The 15,053-nt window shown below is 37.7% G+C and overlaps 1 protein-coding gene across 5 annotated transcripts in view; it reads left to right on the top strand.

Annotated features, from left to right (window-relative positions):
• Window positions 1–9,535, top strand: part of SIDT1 (SID1 transmembrane family member 1) — a 67,532-nt gene extending 57,997 nt beyond the window's left edge. For all 5 annotated transcript variants that reach the window (XM_087957247.1, XM_087957246.1, XM_087957243.1 and 2 more), the window contains 5 exons: window positions 1,836–1,882; window positions 3,551–3,656; window positions 4,377–4,487; window positions 5,301–5,414; window positions 8,777–9,535. In XM_087957247.1, the coding sequence (XP_087813373.1) occupies window positions 1,836–1,882; window positions 3,551–3,656; window positions 4,377–4,487; window positions 5,301–5,414; window positions 8,777–8,839 (441 nt within the window). In that variant the 3' untranslated portion in view covers window positions 8,840–9,535. The remainder of the gene's footprint in view (window positions 1–1,835; window positions 1,883–3,550; window positions 3,657–4,376; window positions 4,488–5,300; window positions 5,415–8,776) is intronic.
• The last annotated feature ends 5,518 nt before the right edge of the window (window positions 9,536–15,053 follow it).

Here is a 15,053-nt window from a genome sequence, read left to right as displayed (position 1 = left end):
TTCAGGATTGGAAACAATGGACTACAGCACTCCTTATGATTTTTTTATAAGTTTTTGTAACTTAATTTCTGAATTCAGATGACAAAACTACTATGGATGATGGAGGGTGATCTGTGTGTGCATGGTATACATGGAATGCGAGTTGAAATTTCTAAATGATCCAACATGCTCTAAAAGCTTATAATGATGCTAAAGCAAATGCAAATGTATATCAGATATGCAACTTCACATCATAAACTTTAAGTATTAACATTAGCATTAGATCCTCCCATGCTGCACAGCATATCGGGCAGCAAGGCCACTCCAGCATTTTTGGTCTTGGGTGAGTGCTTCTGCATCTTTCTGTGTGATGTTTAGAGTCTTTAAGTCTTCAATGAACATTCTTCACCATGTATTTCAAGGGCGTCCTTTTGGTTGTTTGGCATGGGAGGGGGTGTCCATCTCATTGCCATCTTGAAGATTTGATAGTTCTCCATGTGGAGAATATAACCTGCAAACTGCAATCTTCTACATGTGACAATGTTATGTAGTTCGCAGGAGAAACCATATTACTTCATTAAAAGTATGGACTAAATAGTGAATTTTTAGGATTCAGCGAAGGCATCTTTGTTGAAAGACATCAAGTCTCTTGTTAATACTTGCTGATGCCTTCCAATTCCTGCTGGCATAAATGGCTGTCAGGATCACTATAGAGGCAAGCAAATGGAGTTTAAGTTGTAGTGATAAAGATGACGAGAACCAGATTTTATTCATCTTCTGTTGCTTTCCCAATGCAGCACTTGATCTCTACCTCTGCATCACCATTTCAGGCTACCTAAATACACTACCCAAATAGGTAAACCTTCCTACTTCCTCAAGTCACTGTGATCCAAGTGTGATTCCCCATATCTGTGCGGTAGAGCTCACATACATGATCTCGATTTCTTGACACTTATCCTGAAACCAATTTTGTTTGCATCTTATTTATCTAAGGCAGTCATCACTTGTAGTTTCGTCTCATCTTCCTCATGTAGGGCAATATCATCTGTAAAATCCAGGTTGAAGATGGTCTTGGTCAGAATAATGAATGCCTTTCCCAATGCGGGATTTTCAATGCATAACATAGTCGAGGGCCACAAGGAAGATGAGTGGTCACAGAATACAGTCTTGTCTAAGTAGTAATTTCAAATAAGTTCATATGGCCATCTTCGATCTTAATCCAGCAGCTTGATAGTATAAATCCTTAAAGATAGTAATGAAGACTGTCAGTAAACCATAAATGTAGGATCTGCCAGAGAGATTCTCGGCGGAGATTGTCAAATGCTTTCTTAAAACCAATAAAGTTGACGGCCAGTGGTTGCCGATATTCAGTGCACAGTTCTATATTTCATAAGGTGAAGATTTGTTCACAGCAGGACCTTCCACACCGAAATCCAGCTTGTTCTTCTCTCAGACGTTGGTATATGGCACTTTGCAGCTGCCTAAGGGAACTATGTGAAAAACCTTTTCAGGCACTGAGAGGAATGAAATGCCAGTTGGTGCACTCTTATCCTTGATCAGAACATTGGAGCTATTCCTTATTCCAGTCTGTTCATTAGAAATGTAATAAAGAGTTTTGTTGCTTCTTGTGCCTCAGTGCCTTTCCAGCCATTCTTTCTTGTCTTCACAGCAATTTCTCTTCACCATTTGGTTGAGCTCTATACATTCCCAGTTTGATTTTTTTTAAAAAATTTAATCCACATAATTTTAAGTATGCTGTTAATTATTTCCTGTTGTAAGCATTGGGATAAAACAGAAAAATGTTGCTATGATTTGATTTCAATTGTTCATTTTTGGTTATTCTTTCTTTTCTCTAGGACAGAATGATTTTGCTTGTTGTTGGGAACCTGGTTAATTGGTCTTTGTAAGTAGCAAATGTATGTTTGTAGATTTATCTTGGACAATCAAGAGATACAAGTGTCTGTTAGAGAAGCTCTGTCTCTGAAATAGTTCTGTCTACTATTTTTAAAACATTTTTTCAAGTTGACAAATTATCTGATATTTAACAATTTCTTCCCATTCCTTGTTTCCCACCCTGGAAATTCTAGAATTCTTAATGTGATTATTGCAGCATAGGAACCAGACTTCATTAGGGAATTAACTTGGTAACTATTTAGAACACATAGTTCCTCCTAAAGGAATTTCTAGTTCCTTCCTTTCCCCATTCCCCTTATATGGTTCAGCCTTAAGTTTGATTTAGATTTCTGTGTCACTGCACATGCAGGGAATGTATGTGTCTGTTGTTCGGAGACAGTGACATTGTTATTGCATTTATATTAATATATGAATATTAATGTCCTGGCTAAGGGACATTCAAACAACAATCTGTTTTGCCTTTGCCTGCCTCCCAGCAGGAAATTAGTTCAACCAATCAGTATGTAGAGCACACACTTCCCTGCAGCACACATAGTTGAGATTTGCAATCTACAACCTACACTTACCCATCAACCCCTTCATAGCATATGTGTTGACAACTATGCACGATTGTGGGCAAGTCCTAATCAAGCCTAAAGGTGTTGCCAACCCCAGCAGGGACTCAGGAACAGCCTCTGCATGAATAAGTCCAGTGACTCTGACTTAAGCTTGATTTAGACTTGTTTCTGCAGTGCCTGGGAGTCATGGTCAAAATCGTTTGATTTTTGGAGCCATTTTTAATATATATTTATTATGTCTTATCAATGGGAATAACATACAAATCAGAAAAAATACATCCAACAGTAATAGCACCAAAAAAAATGTGTCCAAAAAGGGGGAAATTTTTTTTAAAAAATGACTCAGACAAACAAACAAACAAAAAGCACCTTGGCTGGATGTTGAAAATAAAAATAAAAAATACCTTATAAATTCTCCCCTTACATAATGGGTCTGCATAATGAGGGCAAGGTGAAACATGAAAGTATAAACTTTCTCATCCTTATTTAACAAGAAAAATATATAAACATATATTTCAGATGAGGAGGGGTCTAGGTAATAATTGATATCAATTATATGAAAGAAAAAAGTCAACATGTTCACCCAAATAGTACACTAGTCTTCAGATTCCTTTGTTAACCATCTGTTATTATGTTTAACATGAAGAAAGTCCACAAATGGTTTCCAGTCTCTTATAAAGCTGCCTAGTCCATTATCTCTAAGCAAGGCAGTTAATTTTGCCATCTCTGCTAATTCAGTCAATTTTAAAATTCATTCTTCAACAATCGGCATCTTCTTTCCTTTCCAGTGCTTAGCAAGTACAATCCTTGCAATGGTCACCATGTAAAGAAATACAGTCCCAAATTGTTTTTTGATTGATATATCCATTATACCTAAATAAAAGTTTCAGGTTTTATTAATATTTATATCTTGAGTATTTTCTGCATTATAATGAAATCATTATAGATCAAGATGTTTTACAACTATAATTAAAATGATTCATTAAAGCATCGTTATATTTTTTTTGACCAGAAAATCATAATTGTTCTAAACAAATTAATCTGGATCAGTTTTGCATGCAACCGTCTTGGATTACATTGCCTTTATTTTTCTCTCTTAGCGCAATTTTTGGACTAGTATATCGGCCAAGGGATTTTGCTTCTTACATGCTGGGCATTTTTATCTGCAATCTTTTGTTATATCTTGCCTTTTATGTCATCATGAAGGTCAGTGGTTCTTATTACTTGTTAGTTAATGTCAGTTATATTGCCAAACCTAGACTGCTTTGAAGGGGGGAGTAGATTATTGTATGGTAGAATATGTTTTGTTCAGTGCTCAGCTTTCAGATCTGCCCTTCAAGAGTTGACTACAGGTTTTTAAGCCTTTGGATAAGAGACCTCAGAGAATATTATTAATTTATGATGAAGTTATTCTTCAGAGACAGAGATTGCATATTTTGAATAATCAGTGTACATATGATTTATATAAACTTGGAAAAGCACAAATCAACTATTATATTAAGTTAAATACAGGTATTAACTACATTCCAAAACCTCAAACTTAAAGAGGAAAACACCATTTATCAAAGTTTACAATTATGGTCAGGCTCCTTATATGGAAATACCAGATGAAAAGAAGGAAGAGGAAGGCGCCATACTTGCAGTCAAAGATGAGATTAGCCCTCTTCCAGGAATGAACTGCTGTCATTTTAGGATACCTGCGCATTTTAGATTTCTAAGCAATGCTAAGAACATGGTAATATGGAACAAATTCAGGTAGATTTGTCTTCCTTTCAACCAGGGCTGGAGTTAAACTGGCTTGAAAAGAAAGCTAGACTGGCTTGACGTGAAAATGCTAGCTTTGCTAAAAAAAAATGATTAGTCCTCCCTTTTTTATGCATCTCATAGGAAATGTTCATTCAAATATTATACTTTTTGTCTTTCCAGCTACGCAGTTCAGAGAAGTTATTGCCTTTCCCTCTCTTTTGTATTGTGGCCACAGCTTTAGTTTGGGCTGCAGCTCTTTATTTCTTTTTCCAGAACCCCAGTAGCTGGGAGGTAAGTTCCTTCCTTTCTATTTGCTTCTGTTCCACTTCAGGAGTATTTGAAATTATCATAGATTACCAGAAAGAAAGGAGCCAAAGAAGCATTAGAGAATATATGGACAAAATTTCAGAATCAAAATTTTGTTTTAAAACTCAGCTTTAGTTTCCTTCACTGTGACCTAATTTCTTGTGCCAAGATCTATAGAATATTAATATAAAACTAGTGTGATCCTTTAACTTATTGTTGAATCTAAGTCATATAGAAACATATTCCATTTTTCTCCTTCCCTTTTTTATAAATACATTTCAAAAATTTATAAAGAACACATCTCTTGAAACCATTCTTTAACATAAAGAATATAAATTTCTACCTATATAGGGACCATTCTATTTTCCTGAAAGGTTTGGTAAAGCCAGAGCACGGCATTAAAAAAGCAAAACCATATTTTTGGTGTGCAATTCAGTTTCACCAATTACTTATAAAAAACTTTTTATTAATGCTGCTGAAGGAAATTATCTGACATGTTGCTTTTGAAAATCATGGACATTATATAGTTGGTACTATCATTTTAATTATATTTGATATTTATTTTATTACATAGCTACTTACATTAAATGCCCTCTGAAATTCTCAGAGCAGCTTACATAGGAAGCCTTAATAGATTCATTCATCAGTTTTGTCCTTTTCACCACTCATTCCTCCTTCAATTGGAGTAGTGAGTTTGATAGAAAAGATCATTTGATCACTGAGATATAAGGCTAGATATAAGGTTACATTTTTTGTTGGGAAACATCTAAAATTCACTGGTTTTATCATTTCCTCCAGGAAACTCCAGCACAGTCTCGTGAAAAAAACCGACCATGTATCCTTCTGGGATTCTTTGATGACCATGATATCTGGCACTTCCTCTCAGCTGCTGCCTTGTTCTTTTCATTCTTGGTGAGATTTTTCTTAATAACAAAATAATGTTCTAAAGCAGTGGTTCCCAAACTTTTTCAGTCCACCGCCCCCTTGGTGCTACAAATTCATCCTCAGTGCCCCCCACACAGGGGTGGGATTCAAATTTATGTGGGCGTGGCCTAATTTGGGGGTGTAGCTTGCTGGTCACGTGACTGGGTGGGCATGGCTTGCTGGTCACGTGACTGGGTGGATGTGGCTTGCTGATCATGGGACTGGCTGGCGTGGCTTGCTAGCTGGGCATGGGGCTTGCTGGTCACATGATGGGGTAGGTGTGATTTGGTGGTCATGTGACTGGGTGGGCGTGGCCAGGTGACTGGCAATCCAAGTATAAGTGGCCGGTTGTTTAGCAAGTGTTCTAATTTATGACTGGCCTCCCCAGAGATACTTGACCTGTTTTTGGAGTTTTGACAGCCATGCACACACATACACATGACACACTCCCTTCTAACCCTGCTGGAGCAGGTCATTGCACTAGAATCGGCAAAGCATCTCTGATTAGATTCTAGCAGTGAATAAAATCTAATCAGAGATGCTTTGCCAATTCTTGTTGATTTGTTTTATTTGTATCTCATTATTTTATGTTGCTGAATTGCATTGACATGTGTGTCTCTTCTTGTGCACAACCCAGAAGCTTTTGTGATTCTTTGCAGCAAAAATTACCGACCTCTGGCTTTGCTCTACTTTTCAAACATGCCGACACTGCCGTGTTCTAGGTGCCGGCCCCACAAGTCCACCCCATTGAACCCACTGCATTGGAGGGACCTACCCAAGCAAGTCAAGTCAATGGGGTGAGCCTGAGAGAGGGAAAGAGAGAGAAAGAAAAGAAAGAGAGAGAGAGAGAAGGAAGAAAAGAAAGAGAAAAGAGAAAGAAAGAAAAAGGGACAAAGAAAGGGGGGTGGTGGAAGGAAGGGACAGAAAGAAAAAGAAATAAAGAAGGATGGATGGAGGGAGAAGAAAGATAATGAAACATCTATTCTAGTCCAATCACTTGCTCCAGCAGGGTTAGAAGGGTGTGTGTGTGTGTGTTCTCCTTGTAATTTACCAGTACATTTTGGTTTTGCCTTCTTCAGGATTGGCACTGTAATACATTAGGGAAAAGTAATTTTTAAGGTGGAGATCTGGTCCAATGGATCCTGTTTAAAGCCTCAACAAAATGTGAGAGTTTCCTGATAGTCTTGACCATGTTTTGTCCACAAAACCTTTAATAGAAGCCAAAGATGTTTCAATGTGGAAAAGGGCCTCAGTCTAAACTCATTTCAATCAGATGCATCAGGTCTCTCTCTCTCTCTCTCTCTCTCTCTCTCTCTCTCTCCCTCCCTCCCTCCCTCCCTCCCAGACTGGCTTTGCTCTACTTTCCCAATATGCCTGCGGGGCTGGTGCTTCGAACATGGATAGATGGATGGATGGATGGATAGAGAGAGAGACAGACAGAGAGAGACAGGTAGCTAGATAGGTAGATAGATTGGTAAATAGGTAGATAGGCAGGCAGGCAGACCTTTTGGATGGATGTATGGATAGATAGGTAGGTAAGTAGATTGGTAGGTAGGTAGGTAGGTAGATCCATGTTGGTAGGTAGGTAGGTAGACAGAAAGACAGGTAGGCAGGCAGGCAGGCAGACAGGCAGACATTTTGGATGGATGGATGGATAAATAAATAGATAGATAGATAGATAGATAGATAGATAGATAGATAGATAGATAGATAGATAGATCTATATTGGTAGATAGATAGGTAGGTGTTATGTCTCACCTGGATAAACAAAGTAATAAGTCCAAATTTCCAGCTGAAACACAAATAAACAGGCAAGTCCGGTAATTGCAGGGTTAACTTCCTTAATCCTAAAACGTTCTTGGCAGTCTCACGCCAGCTATCTGCCAAGTCCGATAAAGAAACATAAATCACACGCCAACGCCACACAGGAAAATATGCAGAAGCTTCTTCTCATAAATCAACAAGTTGTCCCGAACAAGGAATCAGAGCTAACACGCCCACTTTTATTCCCTGTGGGGCGTTGTCAGTCTCTCATCTCAGTCTCTGATTTGTTCTTTCTTTTTACGTTGCATTTCACGCTTCTGCCTGCGTCTTTGCCTTGCATCAAACCAGCATTCCTCGGCTTGATCCTCAGCCAAGTACTCCAGCATGCTCTCCTGATTATCTGCCGACACCTGAGGCACAACCAGGGAGGAAGGTCCTGGGGAGGAAGGCAATTCCAAATTCTCCAGCAAAGCAGGCTCAAACCTCAGAGCCAAATCCTCCTCTTCCTCCTAGCTCAAGTCTGTGTCCTTTAGCAAAGCAGGCTCAAACCTCAAGGCCAAATCCTCCTCTTCCTCATTGCTCAAGTCTGTGTCTTCTAACAGAGCAGGCTCAAACCTCAAGGCCAAATCCTCCTCTTCCTCATTGCTCAAGTCTGTGTCTTCTAACAGAGCAGGCTCAAACCTCCGAGTCACAACAGGTACGTAGGTAGGTAGGTAGACAGAAAGGCAGGCAGACAGACAGGCAGACCTTTTGGATGGATGGATGGATGGATGGATGGACAGAAAGAAAGAATGCGACAGCAGTGGCACTTTGGGAAGTAGAGCAAAGCTAGAGTGGGAATTGAAGTTAATTTTAGAAGCCAGAGGCTGCTTCTGATGGTTTGAAAAGATCCCATTTCTCTAGACACCACTTCTCACTCCTATTTAGCCAGCTGGATTTTTGTTGTTGCTGTTATTATTCTTGGCTTGGATAAATATCCTTGAAAGGGACAACTTGCAGAACTTGTTTGGGCTGCATTTAAAGGTTTATGATTTAAACAACTTCCACATAAGAAAATGTTAACACAATATAAATAATTTTCCCCTTGTCACCAATTGGACCAGATTGTATTTCAGATTTTTTACAGAACTGAAGTAACATGGGTGTCCAGGGAAAAGACAAATTATTATTGAACTCATCACATTAATTGCTATGACTTACGTGCTTGCACAAAACATCAGAATGCAAGTACTATAATCTTATTTATTTATATATTAAATTTGGGGACCACCCATCTCCCTCACGGAGCACTTCTGGGCAGTGTACAATACAAAACATAAAAGTTATTATGGTATTTGCATTGTATTACTACACGATTCTTGGCCCTATCGGTTTGCTGTAGTGACATCTTACAATATGGTATTTGCATCACCAAATCCTAAATATTATGTGCAGTGGGAAAAGCAGCTATTATTCAGATTTCTAGGAATAACATGTCAGAACTATCCTGACTACAAAACTGGTAAGACATTTCTGCTTATTCTTTCATTTTGTACCAAGAAAAAAAAAAAATCTCTTGACATGCGTGTGATACTTTCTTGCTCTAGGGCTTGCTGACCCTGGATGATGACTTGGATACTGTGCCACGGAACAAAATTCCTGTCTTTTGAGCTACAGGATAAGAACAGTATTTGATGCTTCACAGTGAAATTTGCTATGTGGAGCAGTCAGAACAGAGCACCAAGTACACATTGGAAAGCTTATTTGAAACAATTCCCATATAGAAAACACTGCAAAATCATGTCCTCAACATCAGCTGGATCAGATCTATAGTATAATAATACATTATATTGAAACTAATCAAGCTGGGGTGTTCATAGGCTGAGGCCATTCTTCACTTTCTTATAATGGATCAGCTTTATTCCCAGCATTGTAGTTTCTCAAGTTTGTAATTTACCAAATGTACACGGAATGATTGCCCTTTTGGCCACAGTGGTGGTATTCAAATGCTTTGAAACTCAATGAATTTGGTACTCAATGGATTTTTACACAATTTTTTTATCCCAATACTCGTGTTTGTTTGGTACTCGATGCACAAGCTAGAACTTGTTGGGGTCAGTTGCCTTGTGACTCACTGTATTATTTCTCATGGGAGAAATTTGTTTGGTACTCATTGTGTTTGGTACTCATCATGCCTCCCGGAACCAATTAATGATGTGTATGAAGGTTCCACTGTACTTATGTTCTGTTGCTTGATTAGTCAGAATTACTTTATGCAATACTGAAATATCATGTAAACATTTTGCAACTGTTGCATTTACTACATAAAATTATAGTAACTCATTCTTTTTGTACCAGAAGACACATTGGAGACACCATCCCTTTTCTTCCTATAGATCAGGGGTGTCCAACCTTAGCAACTTTAAGACTTGTGGACTTCAACTCCCAGAATTCCTCAGCCAGCAAAGCTGGCTGAGGAATTCTGGGAGTTGAAGTCCACAAGTCTTAAAGTTGCCAAGGTTGGACACCCCTGCTATAGATCTTTAGCCAATGTGAATAGTGCAACCCGCCTCATTTTCAGGGGGAGGATAGTATCTTGGAATATACTTCTTTGTACAAAACAGACTTTCTCTGCTCAGCTGGAAGGTGCATTTCCTCTCCATGAGACTGTCATATGCATTGTATTATTTCTTTTAACTTATGTTTGGTTCTCCGACAGGTAATCCAGATGCAGTATTACAATGCTACTTACTCTTTCTAGTCATCTATCACTATTGCTAGTAGTGAATTATTTTCTGATAATCTACAGGCTCTTATTTGCTGTTCATTTAAGCTCGTGCAAAATAACTTAGGTGGGTAAGACAGAAAAGATCCAATTGTCTGGGTAAGACAGAAAAGATCCAATTGTCTACCTTATTCCTTAATCCCAGAATTATATTCAGAGGATGCTGTATAGACGTTTGTGCCACACTTTGCTAAATTTAAATTAAAGCATGTCTCAGTATTATCAACAAGAACTACTTAAAGATGTTTATAAACCTTTAAGTATATTTGGACGTTTTCTTAATGATTGTTTGGCAGCTAATGACAGCCCAGTTGTCTTATCAATTCACTTCGGTTTAAAAAAAAATGCTAAACACTAGAATTCTGCATCTGCTTTTCTCTAGGGTAAACCTGCTGTATATTTAAAGGAAATCTAAGAACAAAGGAGACTTTTTCTCCCATCCACAGGTCTTTAATGCATGCCTGGGTGGTGTTTTGCATCAGATTCCAAAAGGGTGCGAGAGTGTGCAGAAAGAAACCATAACTTTTCCAATGCATGCTTTGGGTGTTTTTCAAACTTGACAACTTTAAAATGCCTAAACTTCAACTCCCAGAATTCCCAGTTAGCATCTTTGTTTTAATAGCTGGAGATTCAATAGCTGACCAGCTGTTGTAAGGTTGCTGTAAATGCTGATGCAATGAGAATGAGTCAGCAGGGTATTGCCGCTTTTAAGACTGAAGTTGGGTCAGCAGAGTTATTGCCACTTTAAGAAGCTGTCTATAGAGACTTCCGGTTTGAAGGGCTTTGGCGACAGACAGAAATCCACGATCGTGCGCAGTTTCTGTCTGGGCTCGCCGCTGGAGCGCCCCGAGCTGGCTGGTTTCGGGGCTAAGCCACCCCGTAGAGCTGGTGAAGAGGGGGGAGACCGCCAGCAGGGTCGAGGAGAGCCACATCTCTCCTCCTCAGCTGGCCATTACTCCCTTTCCCGAAGGTGGTTGCAGCAGTGGTCAGAAATGGCCACCACAAAGAAGAACTCGACCAGAAAAGAATGTGCAGGAGGAAGATAAGTGAAAGTTTTGGCTGACCGGGTTAAATTGTAAAAGCAACTACCAAGGTACCCTGGAATTTAAACTTACAAAAAATAACATCGCTCCCAAAGAAGAGTCGGAAGCAGCGAAGGAAAGTGAAAAGGGAAAGGTTTGGCTTTTTTCTTCTTCTCTCTCCTTCCCTATACTGACAACTAAGAGACTTAAATAAGAAATCGGAAAAATCCGCTTTGACATCAATAGGCAATTAAGCTGAAAATAAAACAAAATGCCAAAGGGATAATAAAGATTTCTGGACATTAAAAACTTTCTTTTTCATAAGCAGGAAGGGAGAGAAAAAGAATAAGGACAGGATCTGGAAGAGGGAGGAGACTGCCTGGAATTAAAAAGAATCTAAAGTAAAACTTCAACAAGACTTCTAAAAGATACATTTTAACTGAAACTTTCCAACTAAATAGTAACCCCAGGAAGAGAAAGTGAAAAAAAGAGCAAAAAGAAACAGCTTTGTGTATTTGGATTATTTGGTGATCTTTGGATTTTTGGTTATTATATTTGAATGACTAAAATCAATTGGGTGGTTGTTTAAAAATTTATACAATGGCACCACTTCTGGATGAATTGAAAATGGAACTTAAAAAGTACAAAGAAGATGCACAAGAAGGGAAGGGTTCTTTTGGCTTCATCTTTCAATTCTTAGAAATGGAGATGTGGAACTATGAGAAACAACAAGAAAAGACTGCAAAACAAGAAGACTGGGACAAAGAAGAAGCCATCTTTAATGAACAAGTAATTCTATGTGGGGAAGAAAAAGGAAAGGGGGGAAAGAGCAAAATTTAAGACTTAAAAAAACAACCAAAGAAAAGAAAAATAATTCGAAAAATAAGTATAATACTGGAAAGCAACAGAAAAGGGGAATACAGAAGAGAGAAATAGAGGTAGAGAGACAAGGGGGTAAAAAGGGGAGAGAGAAGAAGAGAGGGAAGAAGGAAAGGAAAAGAAGTTACAAAGGACCGGAGCAAGATATAGAGAAACAGATTTAGAGATATTTAGAGATAATGGGTGAAAATCTAACTGAAAAAGGGATTCTGTAAAGGTACATAAGATTGTATTGTTATATTAGTAATAGAAATAACTTTAGAAAATAGGAAACAATGTATGATTAAAATGAGGGATAAAATAGTGTAATTTAGTGAAATGTTTGTGAATAAAATAAGTGAAATAAAATAAATGAGAAAATTGAATTAGGAAGGAACGGGAACATTTTAATTAGTTAATGTTTTATAAAATATAAGTGAAGGGGGGGAATTAACTATGGAAAGCTTATAATTGTTCCCATAGAAGTATGATATTTAATTGAAAAGTAATGTTAAAGATGTTAAGACTTTAATGAATATTAATATTAATGATAGAATTGAATTGGAATGGAATGTTGTTTTAATTATATACATTTATAATTTTTTTTCTTTTTTTTAAGAATACAGTGTGTATTTTAAGAATGTACCAAGCAGAATCCAAATGGAAGTTATGTATTATATTGAATGTTACAACTTTAGGGAAAAGATATAAAGGCGTCATACTTCAATCAGTAACTACAGGAGAAATTTTGTTTAATGAGAAAAGATAATAGAGAATTGAAACAGGACAGACAAAAAATATAAATACAATGATTTGAATGTAATGTAAAATAGTAATAAGATATGGAATAGAATATAAAAATGAGCATGAACCTGAATTTGTGTCTGTACAAAGAAATGTAACCCGGGATTATGCTGCTTTCAAAAAAGATGTTTTATTTGTTTGTTTTTTCTCTTTGTGAAAACTCAAATAAAATTTACAAAAAAAAAGCAGCTGTCTATAGAAAGGTGGCCATGAGAGGAGATCTCTCTTTCCTTGTGTTCTATTTCCATTGTAGTTCTCTGTGCAGAGTAATGAAGACTGATTGCTTGCCTGGTGTGTGCCTAACACGTATATGTATGTATATAGCAGTCCTGTATATAAACCACTGTTAACAGACAAAGCCTCTGTGCGTGTGCTGTATTGTGCTCCTGGGTTGTCTCACAATAGTAGTCACGCTGCAAACACTCTGACAGGTTATGGGCCCAGTACACAGAGAAGGCTAGAGTGACCGCAGAGACTAGGGAGAAGAGAAACCCAGTGAGTGCCTGCATCAGAGCCAGTCATAAAGTTGTCACGTTTGAAAAACACTTTTTCTAGGTCTCTTTTTGGAATCAAGCCAAAGCATTATACAGCCTAAACACACTGTACTCCAAGTCACATTTTCTAAAAATGTAGCAGCCCCAAATGTCTTTTCCTACCCCTAAACAATTTGCTGATCAATAGATCTGAAAACTATCAGCAAACTACTGTCTTTGCATAGCAATCAAAGCAATGCTGTCTTTGCATAGCAATCAAAGCAATGACCCACTATTGACAACAACGTATGTTGTGTCCAAGAATCAGCCTGGCTATTTTGAGGTTCTCACTATGGCCGAGCAGGTGGGCAAATAAAATTGGAACAAACTAATGGGAAACCACAGACAGAATTGCTGGACTTTTAGTTATTTACCTTCTTAAAAATTACAATCTTAAACTTTGGGTATTTAAATGTAAGATAATTGGTTTTGCTTTTAGTTTTTCCTGTAGGGGAAGAATTACAAAGCACAAGCAGAACACAAAATGATAGTGCACAAACTGTACATGTTTAAAAATAAAATACTATTTTGTTTATATCTATACAATGTTTACAATCAATATAATTTTACATGTAATAAAAATCTGAGATTTTTTTTTAAAAAAATCAATGTTGCAGGTATTTACATACAAATGCATTCAACTTGTAAAAGATGTTAAAATAAAAAAAAACCTCATTTACAATAATAAACGTTCCTTACAAGTTTATCTTCAAAATCTTGAAAATTTCTGGGGGACCTTAAGTAGTAGAATATTACAGAATGTACAATAAACATACATTCTTAATTTGCTGAAAAGTGTAGCACAATCATCATACATTTCTTAATTTCAAAACAAGAGAAAGTTTAGACAAAAGTTTTATTTGTCTTCTATGTGCACAAGGAAACTGCCTTGAAGGACAGCAGCAAAAGAAAGGTGTGACTGCAGGATGTAAACCTGTAGGCTACTGTGCTGTGTGACAGCAAGTTTTCTTTAACTGTTCCCATTAAAAGAACAAGGTGTGACTACCTATAACCAACAGAAGCTCTAAGGTATTATAAACATACATCCCATGTGATCTATAGCTTCCATTTTTTTCAACTGATTCATCCAGTATTGCATCCTATAGCAACTTAGTAGTAAGTAAAGATCAATTCCTCACACATCCAAAAATTGACATCTTATGGATTTTATAAATCTCAGAAGTCCCCAACGCTTTATGAGCTTTTCTAGCATATGAGAAGCTTCAAATCAGATCAGTGTCAATAAGACAATGTGATAAGATCACAGAATTTATGAGATCATACAATGGGAGATTTGTATTAAAGTTAGAATCCTGAAATAATTTAAGATAAATTGACAGAATATTAATATTTTAATAATTTCAAAATGTTAAAAGCATTCTTTAAAGATTTCTTCATGCCATTTTTAACCGAAGGGCACTATTACCTGAAATAAGAAAAAAGGGATTTGCAGAGTACATGGAATCTCATTAGGGAGCTGGTGCTCTTTTGCTTATCACAATCCCTGTTAATAATCAAAACTAATTTATCTGCAATAGCAGTTTTACCACTGCAGGCAATACCAAGAGATATATTGAAAATATATTTCCGCATGAAAATGCACTTGAAAAATACTAGTAATAGTCTATACCAGGGGTCCCCAACCACCGGTCCGTGGACCGGTACCGGTCCGCGAACAAGTCCTACCGGCGCTGGTTGCTGGCGCGCCATCTTTTGATGAAAAAGTGCTTCCGGTGAGCTTTTCCGGTAGAAAGCTCACCGGAAGCACTTTTTCATCAAAAAAAGATGGCGGCGCCCAGCTGATGCCGGTACCGGGCCGCGGCGCCCAGCTGATGCCGGTACCGGGCCGCGGCATAAAAAAGGTTGGGGATCACTGGTCTAT

Source organism: Notechis scutatus, chromosome 2, assembly GCF_049901735.1.
Source record: "Notechis scutatus isolate UNSWTSFEM ecotype Mainland chromosome 2, rNotScu1.2, whole genome shotgun sequence".
Lineage (NCBI taxonomy): Eukaryota > Metazoa > Chordata > Lepidosauria > Squamata > Elapidae > Notechis > Notechis scutatus.
The sequence above is the reverse complement of the archived record's forward strand: the minus strand, read 5'-3'. Positions and strand labels throughout refer to the sequence as shown.